Source organism: Salvelinus alpinus, chromosome 2, assembly GCF_045679555.1.
Source record: "Salvelinus alpinus chromosome 2, SLU_Salpinus.1, whole genome shotgun sequence".
Lineage (NCBI taxonomy): Eukaryota > Metazoa > Chordata > Actinopteri > Salmoniformes > Salmonidae > Salvelinus > Salvelinus alpinus.
Window position 1 is genome coordinate 96,705,400 of NC_092087.1, and position 20,683 is coordinate 96,726,082.

Here is a 20,683-nt window from a genome sequence, read left to right on the forward strand (position 1 = left end):
GTCTAGAGAGAGGGAGAGGGAGGGGTTTCAGTCTAGAGAGAGAGCGAAGGGTGTCAGTCTAGAGAGAGAGGGAAGGGTTTCAGTCTAGAGAGAGAGGGAAGGGTTTCAGTCTAGAGAGAGAGGGAAGGGTTACAGTCTAGAGAGAGAGGGAAGGGTTTCAGTCTAGAGAGAGAGAGGGAAGGGTTTCAGTCTAGAGAGAGAGAGGGAAGGGTTTCAGTCTAGAGAGAGAGGGTTTCAGTCTAGAGAGAGAGGGAAGGGTTTCAGTCTAGAGAGAGAGAGGGAGAGAGGGAAGGGTGTCAGTCTAGAGAGAGAGGGAAGGGTGTCAGTCTAGAGAGAGAGGGAAGGGTTTCAGTCGAGGGAGAGAGGGAAGGGTGTCAGTCTAGAGAGAGAGAGAGGGAAGGGTGTCAGTCTAGAGAGAGAGAGGGAAGGGTTTCAGTCTAGAGAGAGAGAGAGGTATCAGTCTAGAGAGAGGGAAGGGTTTCAGTCTAGAGAGTGAGAGAGGTATCAGTCTAGAGAGAGGGAAGGGTTTCAGTCTAGAGAGAGAGGGGGGGAGGGAAGGGTTTCAGTCTAGAGAGAGAGAGGGGTATCAGTCTAGAGAGAGGGAAGGGTTTCAGTCTAGAGAGAGGGAAGGGTTTCAGTCTAGAGAGAGGGAAGGGTTTCAGTCTAGAGAGAGGGAAGGGTTTCAGTCTAGAGAGAGGGAAGGGTTTCAGTCTAGAGAGGGGGAAGGGTGTCAGTCTAGAGAGAGGGAAGGGTTTCAGTCTAGAGAGAGGGAAGGGTTTCAGTCTAGAGAGAGGGAAGTGTTTCAGTCTAGAGAGAGAGAGGGGGGTATCAGTCTAGAGAGAGAGAGGGGTATCAGTCTAGAGAGAGAGAGGGGTATCAGTCTAGAGAGAGAGAGGGAGGGAGGGAAGGGTTTCAGTCTAGAGAGAGGGAAGGGTTTCAGTCTAGAGGGGGGAGGGGTGTCAGTCTAGATAGAGAGAGAGGGGTGTCAGTCTAGTGAGAGAGAAAGAGGGAGGGGTGTCAGTCTAGAGAGAGAGAGGGAGGGGTGTCAGTCTAGTGAGAGAGAAAGAGGGAGGGATGTCAGTATAGAGAGAGAGAAAGAAGGAGGGGTGTCAGTCTAGTGAGAGAGAAAGAGGTAGGGGTGTCAGTCTAGTGAGAGAGAAAGAGGTAGGGGTGTCAGTCTAGAGAGAGGGGGGGTGTCAGTCTAGAGAGAGAGAGAGAGGGAGGGGTGTCAATCTAGAGAGAGGGAGGGGTGTCAGTCTTGAGAGAGAGGGAGGGGTGTCAGTCGAGAGAGAGATAGAGGGAGGGGTGTCAGTCTAGGGAGGGAGGGGTGTCAGTCTAGGGAGGGAGGGGTGTCAGTCTAGAGAGAGAGAGGGGGGGTGTCAGTCGAGAGAGATGGAGAGAGGGGTGTCAGTCTAGAAAGAGGGAGGGGTGTCAGTCTTGAGAGGGAGGGGTGTCAGTCTAGAGAGGGAGAGATGGAGGGGTGTCAGTCTTGAGAGGGAGAGATGGAGGGTTGTCAGTCTTGAGAGGGAGAGAGGGAGGGGTGTCAGTCTAGGGAGGGAGGGGTGTCAGTCTAGGGAGGGAGGGGTGTCAGTCTAGAGAGAGACAGAGAGGGATGTCAGTCTAGAGAAAGAGAGATGGAGGGGTGTCGGTCTAGAGAAAGAGAGAGAGGGGTGTCAGTATAGAGAGAGAGCGGGAGGGGTGTCAGTCTAGAGAGGGAGGGGTGTCAGTCTTGAGAGAGAGGGAAGGGTTTCAGTCTAGAGAGAGGGAAGTGTTTCAGTCGAGAGAGAGGGGTGTCAGTCTAGTGAGAGAGAAAGAGGGAGGGGTGTCAGTCTTGAGAGAGAGGGAGGGAGTGAACGAGATTTGACTTTCAAAGAGTTCCAGCGTGTGTTGAGAGGTGGTGTCCCGTCCTCCCAGGCTGTTGGCATGGTGCAAGAGAAGATTGTAGGTTTTTAATGAGTGTAAGTGGAAGCTGCAGAGAATTACATGGGTGTATGACATTTTACTAAAGAAGAGTTATATGTTAATGAGATTTATATCAAATAATGGGATACCAGTGGAGGCTGGTGGGAGGAGGTATAGGAGGTCAGGCTCATTGTAATGGCTGGACTGGAATAAATGGAACAGAGTCAAACGTGTGCTTTGTTCGAATACTCATACTAACCGCGCTAACCATACTATTTGTGATTTAAATTGAGTATGTTGTATGCTTTTTTGTCATAGTATGAATATAGTTAGTATGCTAAAAGTTCCCAGATGTCGTACTAAATTCGCCAACATACGAAGTATACAAGCAGTGGACACTATTTCCGTGCTTTTAGGGCCCATAATGCAATTCTTCCGAAAATGGGCGTGGCTTCACAATGTTTTTAGATTTTGAAGAAAATTAAATAAAATATGCACCCGAAGTCCGATGAGAGCGGATACAAATTAATTGCTTTAACCAATTATGACAAATGTTAAGAAAATGTTGAGAAATGTAATAAAGTAATGACTTGTCAAATAAGTTACACGTTATGTTGGCTGACAATTTGTTAGCTACGCTATCCTTACGAACCACATAGCATTACATCAGTATGTACCGGTATGTTAGCTAGTTACCTAAAGTTAGTTGGCTACTAATACATGGAATACATAATTCTGGCTATCTACTCTGATTTCAGAGCACTCTCGTTTGAGTGAACCTATTGAATATATGGCCGGTGTTAGTAAAAGTAGGCAAAAAAAAAAAAAGCGTAATTAAATTGTTGCCAGCAGCACAGTTACATTCACCAACGCTCTGGATAACATGAAAACAGCCTAACCAGCTCTGCTAGGGTAAGTAAAATGGTCAGAGTGAGGTGTTCTCTCATTTGTGTTTGGAACTAGCTAGCTAGCCAGTCAGCTTGGGTGCTTGACTGCCATTGTGAGGTCAGAACTCGCGGATCAACTGTACTCCTGATTTACGAAAAGGCCCAGAGCGCACTCTGGCACTCCAGATTGAATTTACAAACACACCCAAAATCGTAAAATGTCAGCTAGTTATTAGTTATGCTAGCATGAAGTTGCATAGCAACAGCATCAACTTCCGGTAGACAGGCGAAGTGCTAGTACTCTCAACTGAAAGGATACCGTTCGTTTACAGTATACTAAAATGAACTAATAGTATGTACTCATTGTGTAGTATTCAAACAAGCTGTGGTTTCTATATGTTTGATAACGTCCCATTTATTCCATTCCAGCCATTACAATGAGCCCATCCTCCTATAGCTCCTCCCACCAGCCTCCTCTGTGGTATACAGGTGTCGGGTTGGTTGGTGGGCCATTTTTTTCTCCCTCTTTGTTTGTTTCACAAATGTAACGTGATTGAACACACACTATCGCACAGTAGGTGGCGGCATGCACAAACAAAATGTGTGAACGCCATGATACCAAAGAAGAAGAAGATATACTCCACCCTCGCCAGCCTTCCTTCTGAGAAGCAGTCACCCGGCTGTTGCATTTTCGGTTATCCATTGGTCTTGTCTGGACGGTGAAGTCGCGGGAGAGTTTGGACAAAAATGGTGGATAAATAAATAGAGTTCACTAAGGCCGTTTTAAAAAAGTATCAATTTACGGTCTGCTTAACAGGGTGGCGATCCCATAGACACCAATGCGATAGCAGCTGGGTCTGGTCTGCTTTGTTCATTGATTGAACCAGAAAAAACAGCGACTGAATTGGAATCCTTCCTGCACCCCCCCCAAAAAACGTGACTAGCTAGCATATTGACGCCGATAAATACAGAAACAAATGTCTTTGAATGGTATGTTTTATCAAATAATTAGCTACTATTCTGAAAATGTGAGGTAGTTAACGTTGCAGTAGGTTAGCTAGTTTGTCAGCTAACGCTAGCTATGATTCTTGTTCACTTGCTAAATCTATAGTTTTTTTTTTTGAAAACCTCTTGTGTTTTAGCTAACTGTCAAAGGTGACCGTTAGGATCGCGTGACTAGAATGGGGGATAATTTGGAGCGCGTGCTCCATTGCGATGACAAGGAGGAGGTAGGTGTATTGTTTACATATAGTAGGGCCCTGTGTAAGCGGTCTAAAAATGTCATGTACCTAGGCCTACCTTCCTTCTCAAGTAACATGATAAATGTGTGTGTGTCCCTCCCCAGTTGAGGCGGAAACTGGCCCTGCTACAGAGGGAGTACTCCAGGACAGTTCAGAGATTACAGGTGAGAGATATGGTGTGTAAAGACGGTAGCAGGTGTGCGTGTGTGGTGAGGGTGTATGCACTGGTGTGTTAGTAGTGTGTGTAGTAAGCGCCACAATCATGACTGATATCTGCGTTGTGTGGTACTGCACATGTTTGACAACATTGATGTACATTATCCCCCTATACACACACACACACACAGCGAGCTGAGCGTTCAGATGCCGTGCGGAAGCATGTGAGGAGTCGGATCTCTGAGCAGAACCTCCAGGACCAGACAGACGCAGTCTCAGCCAGCACCTTTCCCAAACCAGCTCTACCCTCCCTCTCCCTTGGTAGCCCTGCTAGGACAGCCCCAGGTTCGGCCACACCACCAGGCCCCGCTGGAGGGCAGTCTGCCCGTATTAGAAACTAAGTGCTGTAAAAAGTTTTGTGACGTTAGCATATTTGAGCTTAACGCTATTATATTATTAAGGTTGTAGTGTGTGTGTTCAGGTTGTAATGTGTGTTGGAAATTACGTAGTGTGTGTGTTCAGGTTATATCCAGGTTGTAATGTGTATTGGAAATGACGTTGTAGTGTGTGTGTGTGTATGTGTGCAGACTCGACTGTGGCGGCATCGTGTCCAGTGGAATCTGAGAACCCCAGGCGGAGGAGTCCGTCCATCCGCTTCCTCCTCCCCGTCGATGACTCTTGCCCTCGGACACCTGACCTTAACCCTCACAGACGAAGCCACTCCCTCCGGCTGAGGTCACGGAGAAGCCGGTTGCGCTGGGAGCGGACGGGGAGGGTCCAGGGCGGCGAGGGGGCAGGGGGGATGTACGACACGGAGACCAGCGAGGATGGGCTGGAGCTGGACGCACGGACAGATAAAGAAGAGGATGGAGAGAAGAGAAATATGGAGGAAGAGAAGGAGGGCGAGAGGGAGGAGAATGAGAGGGAAACTCCAGATAAAGAGGCACTGAAACAGAGAGATGGAGAGGAGAGAGAAGAACAGAGGACATATGGACAGAAGGAGATGGAGAAGGAAGGGGTGAACCTGAGGAGAGATGGAGAGCATGAGAGAGAAGAGGGTGATGATTCAGGAACTGTGGGAGTCTCTGTGTTAGGGTCTGTTGGGTTGTGTAACACTGGGGGGGTCCTGGACTCGTGCACTCTGGTGGAAGGTCTGCCGTTCCCTGTAGAATACTACATCAGAACCACGAGACGCATGGCCTCTTCACAGAGCCACAGGTTAGTGGTCGCCTTTAATATCTGTTGTTGTTATACTTGATTGTATTGTATTGTACTCTATTCTATTGTGGAGTACTACTTCAGAACCACAAGACGGCGAAGCATGCCTTCGTCTCAGATCCACAGGTTGCTTGGGTGATTCCACGCCAGGGTGGGACGAATAGATTTATTTGGGAGGAAGGATGTTTGATTTGCTTTTTACATTTGTATCACAAACCATTTCATGATGATCTGTGCATCTATATACAGGGAGTACCAGATCACTGTGCATCTATATAGAGGGAGTACCAGTACCATATCACTGTGCAGCTATATACAGGGAGTACCAGATCACTGTGCATCTATATAGAGGGAGTACCAGTACCAGATCACTGTGCATCTATATACAGGGAGTACCAGTACCATATCACTGTGCAGCTATATACAGGGAGTACCAGTACCAGATCAGCAGCACCTTGTTTCTGTATGAAGCAGAGAACATACATACAGGATGTTAGGCCAGCAGCACCTTGTTTCTTTATGAAGGAGAGAACATACATACAGGATGTTAGACCAGCAGCACCTTGTTTCTTTATGAAGGAGAGAACATACATACAGGATGGTAGGCCAGCAGCACCTTGTTTCTTTATGAAGGAGAGAACATACATACAGGATGTTAGACCAGCAGCACCTTGTTTCTGTATGAAGGAGAGAACATACATACAGGATGTTAGACCAGCAGCACCTTGTTTCTGTATGAAGGAGAGAACATACATACAGGATGTTAGACCAGCAGCACCTTGTTTCTGTATGAAGGAGAGAACATACATACAGGATGTTAGACCAGCAGCACCTTGTTTCTTTATGAAGGAGAGAACATACATACAGGATGGTAGGCCAGCAGCACCTTGTTTCTGTATGAAGGATAGAACATACATACAGGATGTTAGACCAGCAGCACCTTGTTTCTGTATGTAGGAGAGAACATACATACAGGATGTTAGACCAGCAGCACCTTGTTTCTTTATGAAGGAGAGAACAGACATACAGGATGTTAGACCAGCAGCACCTTGTTTCTTTATGAAGGAGAGAACATACATACAGGATGGTAGGCCAGCAGCACCTTGTTTCTGTATGAAGGATAGAACATACATACAGGATGTTAGACCAGCAGCACCTTGTTTCTGTATGTAGGAGAGAACATACATACAGGATGTTAGACCAGCAGCACCTTGTTTCTGTATGAAGGAGAGAACATACATACAATCAGTGTTGTTCATTTGATTTGTTTACATATTGTGTTATTTTCATGTCAACACAAGAACATTTGATTCGTTTACATATTGTGTTATTTTCATGTCAACACCTGCACATTGAATTTGTTTACATATGGTTGTATTGTTCTTACATGCACATTGCTTTACTTGTGTTGCTTTTATATGGACATTTGATTTGCTTACTTAAGGTTGTGTTCATTAAAACCTGCACTAAGGAAACTTAGTGCATGGCGCCATCTTTAATGTTAATGATATTATTTTAAAAAGTGCATAGTGCTGCTAATTGTATTTGTTGGTTTTCAGTATAAAACTTGTTGAAATGATTTCAGTGTATCAGTACTTTTTGAACATTTCCAGCACATCTTAACAACACCGCCATAATACTGATAACCGCGATAATACTGACAATACAAATAATACAGATAACATTGACAATACTGATAACTGTGATCATTTTGGTCACTATAATCGTGAAATGAAATGTTCATACTGTTTCAACTCTGTAACGGAACAAGCTGTGTGGAAAAAGTCAAGGGGTCTGAATACTTGATGAATGCACTGTGTTATAGGTAAAATCAAGGAAACGCCAACATAAAGCTTTGTGGCCACCAGAACAGCTTCAAATGCGCCTTGGTAAAGATTCTTTAAGTGTCTGGAACTCTATTGGAGGGATGCATAACCATTCGTCCACGTGAAATTCCATCATTTAGCGTTTTCCATCAACAAATCGCCGTGTCAGTAATTTGAATGTGAGCCTGCTCTGTCTCGTCTGTGGTTCACAAATCTAATGTAAGGTGTTTTTTGTTAATGCTACTTTCAGAGACCTGCAGGCCGTCATTCTGAACCAACTCAACAGGGGGCGCCACAGAAGGAGCAGGGGCCAGATGTCTGACACACACTCACTCTCAACTTCACACTCCGACTCACTAGCACAACCCTCCAATCACCGCCAGTGCTCAAGTCAACTGACCTCAAACTCACCGACCAATCGCACACCGGTCGAGGAGCCATCAGCCAATCAGATGCTTACCGCTGAGTCAGGGGCCAATCAGAGTGAGCGTTTACCTTCCAGAGCCTGCAGTGTTCGGCCTATCAGAGGCCGGAGGAGGAGAGGAAGGAGGCCGAGACTGGGCCGTTCTCTAAGTTTGGACTCGGATCCTCCAGCACCAGGCCCAGACAACACCCAGACCCCGGCCGCTATTAGCCCAGCCTCACAGCCTCTCCCTGGGGGTGGATGTCCGGAGCGCTGGCCTCTCTCTGGAGGTGTGGAGGAACAGCTTTATCCCATCTTCAGAAGGAGCTGTGTCTCTCCCCTCATTCACACATCAAAGCAGAGCAAAGGTGGGACTGAGCCGTGTGGTGTATCTGAAGGCTGTTACGTTTCACTGTGACTTCAATTATCAACTAACATTTTCATCCTTTCACTCGTGTTCTCTGTGTGTGTGTGTGTGTGTGTGTGTGTGTGTGTGTGTGTGTGTGTGTAGAGAGTGTGTGGTCTCTCCTCCTGCCCTCCTCCCTCTCCCCTGGAGGACCAGCAGTGCACCCTGGGAGTCTGGGCTGCGTCATCTCAACCTTTGACCTCCGGGATTTCCATCTCCCCGACGACCAGTTCGGACAGCTAAAGCTCCAGAAGCTTCGCGCCTCGTCTGCCGTTGCCGTCCCAGAACTGGAACCCTTCTCACCTTACAACATGCGTCGTCGCCGCAGCAGAGGCTCGGTCCACGGTCTCCACGGCAACACAGGCGGTCCGACATCTAAAGCGCCTACGCCTGAGCCCCTCCCTCTCAGCCTCACCCCTCCTGTCACAGACTGCGTCACCTCGGTAGAACAGTCTATAGACATATCTATAGGCCAGCATCTTATAGACCACCCTATAGGCCAGCATCGTATAGACCACCCTATAGGCCAGCATCTTATAGACCACCCTATAGGCCAGCATCTTATAGACCACCCTATAGGCCAGCATCTTATAGACCACCCTATAGGCCATCAGTCTACAGACGCACTAGACCATTCTACAGACCTCCATTCGGAGTACCATTCAGTTTGCCAGTTTACAGACCACCTTGTAGACCAGCCTTCTGGCCATCAGTCTACAGACCACCTTGTAGACCAGCCTATTGGCCATCAGTCTACAGACCACCCTGTAGACCAGCCTACTGGCCATCAGTCTACAGACCACCCTGTAGACCAGCCTACTGGCCATCGGTCTACAGACCAGCTTGTAGACCAGCCTACTGGCCATCAGTCTACAGACCACCTTGTAGACCAGCCTATTGGCCATCAGTCTACAGACCACCTTGTAGACCAGCCTATTGGCCATCAGTCTACAGACCACCTTGTAGACCAGCCTACTGGCCATCAGTCTACAGACCACCTTATAGACCAGCCTACTGGCCATCAGTCTACAGCCCACCCTGTAGACCAGCCTATAGGCCATCAGTCTACAGACCAGCCTGTAGACCAGCCTATAGGCCATCAGTCTACAGACCAACCCGTAGACCAGCCTACTGGCCATCAGTCTACAGACCACCCTGTAGACCAGCCTATAGGCCATCAATCTACAGACCAACCTGTAGACCAGCTTATAGGCCATCAGCTTACCGTTTTAGTAGGCCAGTCTATAGACTTTCCTTCAGTAGACCAGCAGACAGGCCGACTCACAACTGAGTGCCCTTCCCTTCAAACTGAAACAGAGACCGAGTGCCCTCCCGAGTGTCCATCCTTCCACACAAAGACTAAGTGCTTTTCTCCGTGCCCTACGGAGTTCTCTGTCGAGTGCCTTACCAAATGTCCTTCCGTGTGCACTACTGAGTGCCCTTCCCTCCAGACGGAGACAGATGCAGAGTGTGCTGTCCCCCCCAGCCCCTCCCTGCTCCTCCTTAGCCCCTCCCTAACCAGCCACACCCCTCACGGACACACCCTCTCCCTTCCCCTCTCCTCCAGTCCCCCCTTACCTTCCTTAGGGATGACCCCTAACCCCTTGACCACTAACCCCAACATACCCCTCTCCCTCCCTGACAGCCCCCAATTACCTTCTTTAGAGGCGGTGACTCACATCCTCTCCTGTCCTCCCTGCCCCTACTCTCTGACCCTCCCCCTCTCCTGCCCTCCCCACCCCCCCACTCTGCCCCTCCCCCTCTCCTGCTCTCCCTGCCCCCCCACTCTGACCCTCCCCTTCCCCTCTAGTCCCTCCACCCAAGCCCTCTCTCCTCCCTCCCTCTCTCCCTGCCCCTCTCCAGCCATCCCTCTCTCCTCCTCCCCTCCCTCCCTCGCTCTCTGCCACCCCAGCCTGGTTGATTCCCTGCCCCAACTTTTGCTCCCTCCCACTCCTCTACTACTGCCTCAGTCTCTCCCTCCAACCCCAAATACACCCTCTCCATCGCCCCCTACCCAGCTTCTTCTTCAGCCAGCTCCCTCTCTCCACTCAACCAGACAGGCCACCGAGGAGAGAGGAGAGGGAGAGGAGGAGAGAGCATGGAGGAAGAAAGAGGAGAAGTGGAGGGATGGGATGACAGAGGAGGGTGTCTTAAAGCTCTCTCACACACTGAAGGTCAATACTGTGATGTAAAGCCATTGTTGTGTATTTCAACATCCATGTCACAACTCACTTCAGAGAATGTCTGTGTGTGTGTAAAATAATGGTGTGTGTGTGTGTGTGTGTGTGTGTGTGTGTGTAGGCCCCTGCAGGAGGCAGCCTGGTGGATGTGTGCTGTGTGTCGTGGCTGTCAGTAGGTGTATGTGTAGCGGTAGCAGGAGAGTGGGAGGTGTGTGTTTGGGGTCAGACCAACCCCCCACACTGGAGACGACTGCACACCTGGACCTTCATAGAAGTAACTATGTGTTGTGTGTCTTAATGTGTGTGTGTGTGTAACAACTGAGTTTTATATTGTTTATGGCTGTTTCTGTGTTTAATGAGTGTGTGTAACAACTGTGTTAAATACTGTGTGTGTGTACCAGTCAAAGGTTTGGACTCCTACTCTTTCAAGAGTTTTTCTTTTTTTAGTGAAGACATCAAAACTACGGCGTAACACATGGAATCATCTAGTAACCAAAAAAGTGTTAAACAGATCAATATAAAAAAAGAGATTCTGAGATTCTTCAAAGTATCAACCCTTTGCCTTGATGACAGCTTTGCATACTCTTAGCATTCTCTCTTTTGATTTCTTTACCCTTTTTTTGGTTACTACATGATTCCATATGTGTTATTTCATAGTTTTGATGTCTTCACTATTATTCTACAATGTAGAAAATAGTACAAATAAAGAAAAACCCTTGAATGAGTAGGAGAGTGACAAGAATCGTGCAAGCTAACAGGCGAGTCACAAACAGACAAATAACGGCGCAGGACGGCATCTCAGAACACACAACTCGTGGATCCTTGTCATTGATTGGCTATTGCAGCAGACGACCACACCGGGTTCCACTCCTATCAGCTAAAAACAAGAAGAAGAGGCTCCAGTGGGCACGCCGTCACCAACACTGGACAAGAGGAGTGGAAAAACGTCGCCTGGAACATGACATCGAGTTCAGTTTACTTGAGTGGCCTGGTCAGTCCCCAGACCTCAACCCTATAGAGCATCTGTGGGATGAGATGTAACGGGCTGTTGGTAGCATGAATGTACCGCCGTCCAATCAGCAGAAACTGCGTGATGACATCACATCAGCATGGACCAACATCCCTGTGGAACGTTTCCCACACCTTGTAGAATACCCGGAAGAATTCAGGCTGTTCTGGAGGCAATGGGGGGCCCGACCGATACTAGATGGGTGTACCTAATAAACTGTCCAGTGAGTGTACGTTGTATGTGTGTGTGTATTTAATGTGTGTGTGTGTGTGTGTGTGTTTAAGTCAGTGATGTCAGTGTTTCCTGTGCCGGATGCTCCTGGGCTTCTGTGTGTGACTCTGGGCCAGCTTGAAATCAGAGAGGCCAGGTACTACCCCCCCCCACACACACACACATACTGCTACCACTCCCCCATCCCTCTTTTTCTTCCCTGTTCTTCTTTCTCCTCTCCCTCTTCTTTGCTTGTCTCTGTGTTCATGCGTCTGTAAATGTTTATATTAATATTTGTGTCTGTGTGTGTGTCTGTGCACATGTATCTCTGTGTGTGTAGGGTACTGTGCTGCTCCAGTCTGTCCCAGGCGGTGCTGTGTGAGGGGGAGGTCCAGATGGTGTTGGGCATGTCCAACCGAAGGCTGGTCAGCTCCTCCTACTCTGTAGCCACAACCCCGCTGCAGGTCTACACACTCACACAGGATGGCAGGTAACCACGGGTGACCAGGGTCTTCTCCCGTCTGGCATGGTTAATGCTGTGTGTGTGAACTCTATGTCTGTGTTTCTGTCTCTCTGACCTCTCTCAGGCTGCAGGCCTGCCTGTCTTTGGTCTGTCCTACTGAGCGCGTGCGGACCGTGGCGGCGGTGGAGGGACAGACTGACGCTCTGATTGGCTCAACCCACGGCGGACATGTTGTTCTGTGGTGAGCAAGAGAACGTAGATAATTCAGTGCTTCCTGGTGCCGGGGACCTAAACGGGGGCAGCCTTGAAGTTATTTTAATAAGTGGTGTAGTTCTAGAGCAAAAACACCCCTTTAGGTCCCCGGCACCAGGATGCTCTAATTGAAAGGTTTTCAAAGCCACTGGTTTTGTAGACCGCTGCTTTACCGAGGAACGCTTTAACTTCCAATGACTGTAATATGTGCTTGTCTCACCTATCTTAGTAGAATGCACTGACTGTAAGTCTCTCTCTGGATAAGAGCATCTGCTAAATGCCTTCTCAAACCTGTTTACAGTTGAATGAGAATCTTCCCCGTTAACTGTGTGTGTGTGTCAGGAACGTGACGACGGGGCAGCTGCTGCGGAGCATCACTCTGGGAGATGGTTTCACGGATACGACCTGCCTCCGAGGATACTCCCTCTGCGTGAGTGTGTGTATTTACTGTGTGTGTGTGTATTTAGTGTGTGTGTTTACTGTGTGTGTGTGTATTTACTGTGTGTGTGTGTGTATTTAGTGTGTGTGTGTGTGTGTGTGTGTTTACTGTGTGTGTGTATTTAGTGTGTGTGTGTGTAGTATCTGTACCAGAAAGAGTGTGTTTGTTCCTACTATAATGTGTGAGAGAACCTACAGGACATGGGAGAATTTCTGATCGTTGTGTGTGTATTCTCACCATGTAATTCCCCATGTCTAACCAACAGCCTCCACCCACCTTGACTGAATAGTGATGATGTTGTCATGTCCCACTCCGTCCTACGAAACCTCCCCGTGTCTGCGTCCCAAACCACCCAATTCTCTGCCCTTTCTCTATGTGCACTCTCTCCCACACACATTTAAAAGCATTACTGTCCATAACCCATCCATGGGTTAGAGGTAGTGTCCACTACTTTCCTTCTAAATCCATGAAGGGAAGTGAACAAGTGTATTGTGAGAGTACAGAGAATTGAGACAGTCAATGTGTAACTCAAATTGTATTTGTGACATATGCCGAATACAACAGGTGTGTAGACCTTACTGTGAAATGCTTACTTACAAGCCCTTAACCAATAATGCTGTTCAAGAAATAGTTAATAAATTATTTACTAAATAAACTAAAGTTAAAAAAACAAACTAATCAATCAAAAAGTAAAGCAGCACATTTACATAACAATAACGAGGCTATATACAGGGGGAACCGGTACCGAGTCAATGTGCGGGGGTACCTTTGTAGATATAGTGATAGTATGTATAGTCATGATGTTGTCCTGTTTTATTGGTTGTTTCTTGTTTCGATTTTAGATTTTTCTATTTGAATGAATTTTGATTTGTCATGTCCCCATTCGTCCTACAGGGGGTGCTGTTTGTCCTGTTGCAACACCCGTCCCTGTGTGCTGTGGAGGAGGAAGAGGGAGGGGCTCTGTTCTCGCTGGTCGCCACCAACCCTCTGACTGGCACCGTCGCCCTGGCAACCAGACTAGGCCTCCCCAAAGCCTGCACCGGGAGGTGAGAGGGGGAGGAGGAAAGGGAGAGTTGGCAGGAAGAGGGAATTGTGTGTTAACCTCTCTGTCGTTTGTGGGTGTGTGTTTTATTCTGTGTGTGTGTGTTCTCTCCCTAGGCTGGTGGAGGTTGATGTCCATGGCTCCAGTGTGGTTGGGGTTTTCCGGTCCGGCTCCATGTGTGTGTGGCAGCTTGAGGGGCGTCTGGGCCAGCAGGGGGTCTGGTTCCCAGAGCTGGGGTGTCAGCTCGCCCGTTGGGGGGCGCAGGGAACTGTCCTGACGGCACACCTCAATGGAGACGTCTGCTTACACAGCTACAGACCACTCTGATCTACTATAGACCACTCTGAACAACTACAGACCACTATAGAACACTCTGAACAACTACAGACCACTACAGACCACTCTGAACTACTAGAGACAACTCTGAACAACTACAGACAACTATAGACCACTCTGAACAACTACAGACCACTCTGAACCACTATAGACCACTCTGAACAACTACAGACCACTATAGACCTCTCTGAACAACTACAGACCACTATAGACCTCTCTGAACAACTACAGACCACTCTGAACAACTACAGACCACTCTGAACAACTACAGACCACTATAGACCAATCTGAACAACTACAGACCACTATAGACCACTCTGAACTACTGTTATACATGCCAGAGAGTCATGTTTGTTCTACCAAACACATTTCTATCTGAAGGTTGTCCAACGTGTCCTGCTGAATGCAGCCCAGAAGGGTATACTACATAGCAGGATCAATGAGTTTGCGCTCTAACTTTGATAAGCAACCAGAAATAACTATACCATGCACTTTATATATTTCTATGAAACAAGTTATTTCAGAATATAAGTTAGCTGGATAACACATTGATCTTGCTTTGTAGTAAACACCTGCAACCGTGACCTATCTGGTGCTGAATCACATTTTGATTCTGATTCTTCTGAATCACATTCTACCACATCCAAATGACGTGGTTCAACTGTCTGGTTCCTGAGTCTGTTCCATATGTACCTACATATAAATGACGTGGTTCAACTGTCTGGTTCCTGAGTCTGTGTTCCATATGTACCTACATATAAATGACATGGTTCAACTGTCTGGTTCCTGAGTCTGTTCCATATGTACCTACATATAAATGACGTGGTTCAACTGTCTGGTTCCTGAGTCTGTGTTCCATATGTACCTACATATTAATGACGTGGTTCAACTGTCTGGTTCCTGAGTCTGTGTTCCATATGTACCTACATATAAATGACGTGGTTCAACTGTCTGGTTCCTGAGTCTGTTCAATATGTACCTACATATAAATGACGTGGTTCAACTGTCTGGTTCCTGAGTCTGTTCAATATGTACCTACATATAAATGACGTGGTTCAACTGTCTGGTTCCTGAGTCTGTTCAATATGTACCTACATATAAATGACGTGGTTCAACTGTCTGGTTCCTGAGTCTGTTCAATATGTACCTACATATAAATTACGTAGTTCAACTGTCTGGTTCCTGAGTCTGGTTCCATATGTACCTACATATAAATGACGTGGTTCAACTGTCTGGTTCCTGAGTCTGTTCCATATGTACCTACAGTGGGGAGAACAAGTATTTGATACACTGCCGATTTTGCAGGTTTTCCTACTTACAAAGCATGTAGAGGTCTGTAATTTTTATCATAGGTACACTTCAACTGTGAGAGACGGAATCTAAAACAAAAATCCAGAAAATCACATTGTATGATTTTTAAGTAATTAATTTGCATTTTATTGCATGACATAAGTATTTGATCACCTACCAACCAGTAAGAATTCCGTCTCTCACAGACCTGTTAGTTTTTCTTTAAGAAGCCCTTCTGTTCTCCACTCATTACCTGTATTAACTGCACCTGTTTGAACTCGTTACCTGTATAAAAGACACCTGTCCACACACTCAATCAAACAGATTCCAACCTCTCCACAATGGCCAAGACCAGAGAGCTGTGTAAGGACATCAGGGATAAAATTGTAGACCTGCATAAGGCTGGGATGGGCTACAGGACAATAGGCAAGCAGCTTGGGGAGAAGGCAACAACTGTTGGCGCAATTATTAGAAAATGGAAGAAGTTGAAGATGACGGTCAATCACCCTCGGTCTGGGGCTCCATGCAAGATCTCACCTCGTGGGGCATCAATGATCATGAGGAAGGTGAGGGATCAGCCCAGAACTACCCGGCAGGACCTGGTCAATGACCTGAAGAGAGCTGGGACCACAGTCTCAAAGAAAACCATTAGTAACACACTACGCCGTCATGGATTAAAATCCTGCAGCGTTCGCAAGGTCCCCCTGCTCAAGCCAGCGCATGTCCAGGCCCGTCTGAAGTTTGCCAATGACCATCTGGATGATCCAGAGGAGGAATGGGAGAAGGTCATGTGGTCTGATGAGACAAAAATAGAGCTTTTTGGTCTAAACCCCACTCGCCGTGTTTGGAAGAAGAAGAAGGATGAGTACAACCCCAAGAACACCACCCCAACCGTGAAGCATGGAGGTGGAAACATCATTCTTTGGGGATGCTTTTCTGCAAAGGGGACAGGACGACTGCACCGTATTGAGGGGAGGATGGATGGGTCCATGTATCGCGAGATCTTGGCCAACAACCTCCTTCCCTCAGTAAGAGCATTGAAGATGGGTCGTAGCTGGGTCTTCCAGCATGACAACGACCCGAAACACACAGCCAGGGCAACTAAGGAGTGGCTCCGTAAGAAGCATCTCAAGGTCCTGGAGTGGCCTAGCCAGTCTCCAGATCTGAACCCAATAGAAAATCTTTGGAGGGAGCTGAAAGTTCGTATTGCCCAGCGACAGCCCCGAAACCTGAAGGATCTGGAGAAGGTCTGTATGGAGGAGTGGGCCAAAATCCCTGCTGCAGTGTGTACAAACCTGGTCAAGAACTACAGGAAACGTATGATCTCTGTAATTGCAAACAAAGGTTTCTGTACCAAATATTAAGTTCTGCTTTTCTGATGTATCAAATACTTATGTCATGCAATAAAATGCAAATTAATTACTTAAAAATCATACAATGTGATTTTCTAGATTTTTGTTTTAGATTCCGTCTCTCGCAGTTGAAGTGTACCTATGATCAAAATTACAGACCTCTACATGCTTTGTAAGTAGGAAAACCTGCAAAATCGGCAGTGTATCAAATACTTGTTCTCCCCACTGTACATATAAATGACGTGGTTCAACTGTCTGGTTCCTGAGTCTGTTCAATATGTACCTACATATAAATGACGTGGTTCAACTGTCTGGTTCCTGAGTCTGGTTCCATATGTACCTACATATAAATGACGTGGTTCAACTGTCTGGTTCCTGAGTCTGGTTCCATATGTACCTACATATAAATGACATGGTTCAACTGTCTGGTTCCTGAGTCTGTTCAATATGTACCTACATATAAATGACGTGGTTCAACTGTCTGGTTCCTGAGTCTGTTCCATATGTACCTACATATAAATGACGTGGTTCAACTGTCTGGTTCCTGAGTCTGTTCAATATGTACCTACATATAAATGACGTGGTTCAACTGTCTGGTTCCTGAGTCTGTTCCATATGTACCTACATATAAATGACGTGGTTCAACTGTCTGGTTCCTGAGTCTGTTCAATATGTACCTACATATAAATGACGTGGTTCAACTGTCTGGTTCCTGAGTCTGGTTCCATATGTACCTACATATAAATGACATGGTTCAACTATCTGGTTCCTGAGTCTGTTCAATATGTACCTACATATAAATGACGTGGTTCAACTGTCTGGTTCCTGAGTCTGTTCAATATGTACCTACATATAAATGACATGGTTCAACTGTCTGGTTCCTGAGTCTGTTCAATATGTACCTACATATAAATGACATGGTTCAACTGTCTGGTTCCTGAGTCTGTTCAATATGTACCTACATATAAATGACATGGTTCAACTGTCTGGTTCCTGAGTCTGTTCAATATGTACCTACATATAAATGACGTGGTTCAACTGTCTGGTTCCTGAGTCTGTTCAATATGTACCTACATATAAATGACATGGTTCAACTGTCTGGTTCCTGAGTCTGTTCAATATGTACCTACATATAAATGACATGGTTCAACTGTCTGGTTCCTGAGTCTGTTCAATATGTACCTACATATAAATGACATGGTTCAACTGTCTGGTTCCTGAGTCTGTTCAATATGTACCTACATATAAATGACATGGTTCAACTGTCTGGTTCCTGACCCAATCTGCTGTTGAATGCTCATGATATATTTAAGCAATAAGGCATGAGGGGGTGTGGTATATGGCCAGTATACCACGGCCAAGGGCTGTTCTTAAGCACGGCACAACATGGAGTGCCTGGATACAGCCCTGGGCTGTGGTATATTGGCCATATACCACACCCACTCATGCCAAATTGCTTAAATATGTAATGAGCATTCAACAGCAGATTGGGTCAGGAACCAGACAGTTGAACCATGTCATTTTTTGTGGGCAGAACTAAAAAAGCGTGTGGAGACCAAGGAGACCTACAAACCTGACTCAGTTACACCAGCTCTGTCAGGAGGAATGGGCCACAATTCACCCAACATATAGTGGGAAGCTTGTGGAAGGCTACCCAAAATGTTTGACCCAAGTTAAACAATTTAAAGGCAATGCTACCAAATACTAATTGAGTGTATATAAACTTCTGACCCACTGGGAATGTGATGAAAGAAATAAAAGCTGAAATAAATTATTCTCTACTATTATTCTGACATTTCACATTATTAAAATAAAGTGGTGATCCTACCTGACCTAAAACAGGGAATTTTTACCAGGATTAAATGTCAGGAATTGTGAAAAACTGAGTTTAAATGTATTTGGCTAAGGTGTATGTAAACTTCCGACTTCAACTGTAGCTAGAATTTTTGCATCACAACACTGAAGTGTAAGAAGCCTCCACTTTTTTAAATGGACTGGGTCTTGTTTCAGTAATAATGGAATCAGACCTTCTTGTTGAGTATCGGATAGTCTACCGTTGATTAAAACATGCTAATAATGGTCCTCTGAGTATATCAAAAAAAAGTTTTATATACTTCCACTGGTATGCCATCCAGCCCTGGAGTTTTCCCAGACTTAAAGACTTTAATTGCATCGAGAAGTTCCTCCTCTGTAATTTGGCTTCACGTGAGTCTTTCTGTACAGATGTTAATTTGACCTTATTAATAGAGAAAATCCATACAATGAGTTTCGGTTAGTGAAGATGGAGGAGACTGAAACAAAAACATATTCTTAAAGTACTTCACTTCCTCTTTCAAAATATAATTTGTTGAATCATGCGTGACTCCATCATTTGTAACAAGTTTCAAGATTGAAAAAGAATTTGGTGCATTTTTCACCATATTTCACCCAGTTCGCTTTATTTTTATAATATATTACACTAGATCTTTCTTGAATAAGTTCCTCCATTTCTTTTTGTTTTTCGTCTAACTTATTCTGTGCCTCTATGGTACCGTTTATATTGCTATCTAACTGTACTGTTAGTCCTTCAATTTCCTTTGTTAATATGGACTCTTTTGATCTTTCATTGAATAATACAACTGAGTTTGCCTTTTTTCCCAAAATGTAATTGAAGGTGCTCCAAAACGTTTTACTATCATTCTTTGTCATTGTTTCATAGTGTAGTTTCTTCATTTTATTCAGTTTAGTCACGATCTCTCAACAGTATTTTTACCAATCGGTTGTGCAGCCAGACTTATTTGCCATTCCTTTTGCCACATCCCTCTCAACGATACAATTTTTAGTAAAGATGTGATCAATACATATTGAGTCTGTTTTCTCTGATGTTTAATAAGCACATCTCTTTCCCCCTCCCAGTGTTTCTGTTTTGAAGAGCAGCGGTTAAACACTAAAGACAAAGTGGAAATGCCTGTGTATGGCCTCTGTGTGGCCAGCGTCAACATCATCACTCCACGTGAAACCACCCCTCCCCAGATACAGTCTGACTTCGCTACACAGCTCAAGAGTGGTCTCATTGTGTCAATGAAAATGATACAGGAAGTGTTCCACAAAATGTTTAGGTGTGGAAATCACACATGACTGGTGTAGTATCAGTCGTCCCTGAATGACAGAATGCAAGGATGATAGAATGGTGAGGAGGAGGAGTCTACCGTGTCAGGAAGTGACTTCACCTTCCATTTTCTGGATTTTGGTTCACTTAAACATGGTTTGAAGCTTTGTTTCACTTGACAGATGAATTATATTGTACAGAGAAGAGCAGTTATGAAGTTTATTTAGTGAAAATGTTGTCCATGTATAGTTAAGTTATCATCAAGTGACTTTAAGACTAGTGTTCTTCAATCAAATAAATTAGGATTAATGAGATAGCTAATTGTTTTATTTTCATGATTTCTTGAGGACTTATGGTGCTTTCAACTGGGAACTTGAAAAAAAAAAACTAGGTCAAATCATGACGTCAGTGATCTTCATGTCGGAAAGGCGGATCTCTAGAAAGATGCCAGAGTTTCCGCCTTGGAATTCTGAGTTGGATGTTCAGACCGATTTTTCCCAGCCTGAACTAGTTCCCAGTTGTCTTGAATGCACCGAAGTCGGAGATTTTCGAGTTCCCAGTTGTTTTGAACGCAGCATAATCAGACTACTCTATACCCTATGAAAGTGACATTTTCCAGGGATGAGGAGCTATAGGAGGACAGGCTCATCGTAATGGCTAGAATGGAATGAATGGAACGGTATCAAACCTATGGAAACAACATGTTTGACGCTGTTCCATTAATTCCATTCCAGCCATTACAATGAGCCCGTTGCCCTTTAGCTCCTCCCACTAGCCTCCTCTGGTTTACATAATATTGGTTAACCCAGAACTAAAATCTCCACTTATGTTTACATAGTGTTTCCACAACAAATTAATGTGTGCACAATCTGTTACAAAATTCTAATACAAAAATTCAGTCACTTAAAAAATATTTTTAAAAATCTTCAAAGTGATCCCTTTCAATTGCTACCATGGTTATGCATATTCTTCTCATATCTTTT

The 20,683-nt window shown here is 45.6% G+C and overlaps 1 protein-coding gene across 2 annotated transcripts; it reads left to right on the forward strand.

Annotated features, from left to right (window-relative positions):
- Positions 1–3,381: 3,381 nt before the first annotated feature.
- On the forward strand, positions 3,382–15,034 carry LOC139568335 (uncharacterized). Of its 2 annotated transcripts, XM_071390092.1 has the most exons (14): positions 3,387–3,779; positions 3,932–4,018; positions 4,135–4,194; positions 4,378–4,531; positions 4,774–5,404; positions 7,481–8,001; positions 8,145–10,213; positions 10,341–10,493; positions 11,513–11,595; positions 11,779–11,928; positions 12,026–12,142; positions 12,496–12,583; positions 13,487–13,638; positions 13,751–15,034. In XM_071390092.1, exons 2-14 carry the CDS (start codon positions 3,971–3,973, stop codon positions 13,959–13,961), a joined length of 4,437 nt encoding a protein of 1,478 aa, XP_071246193.1. In that variant the 5' UTR covers positions 3,387–3,779; positions 3,932–3,970; the 3' UTR covers positions 13,962–15,034. The 2 variants fall into 2 exon arrangements, 1 of the variants encoding a protein (XP_071246193.1); XR_011673581.1 differs by lacking the exons at positions 11,513–11,595; positions 12,496–12,583; positions 13,487–13,638; positions 13,751–15,034 and having other exon boundaries at positions 3,382–3,779; positions 12,026–12,141.
- Positions 15,035–20,683: the final 5,649 nt, after the last annotated feature.

Excerpts from the sequence above, each read along its gene's own strand:
- LOC139568335 (XM_071390092.1), top strand. The coding sequence starts at position 3,971 with ATGGGGGATAATTTGGAGCGCGTGCTCCATTGCGATGACAAGGAGGAG. Across the intron at positions 4,019-4,134 it reads ATTGCGATGACAAGGAGGAG|TTGAGGCGGAAACTGGCCCT; the intron begins GTAGGTGTATTG and ends GTCCCTCCCCAG. Across the intron at positions 10,214-10,340 it reads AGCTCTCTCACACACTGAAG|GCCCCTGCAGGAGGCAGCCT; the intron begins GTCAATACTGTG and ends GTGTGTGTGTAG.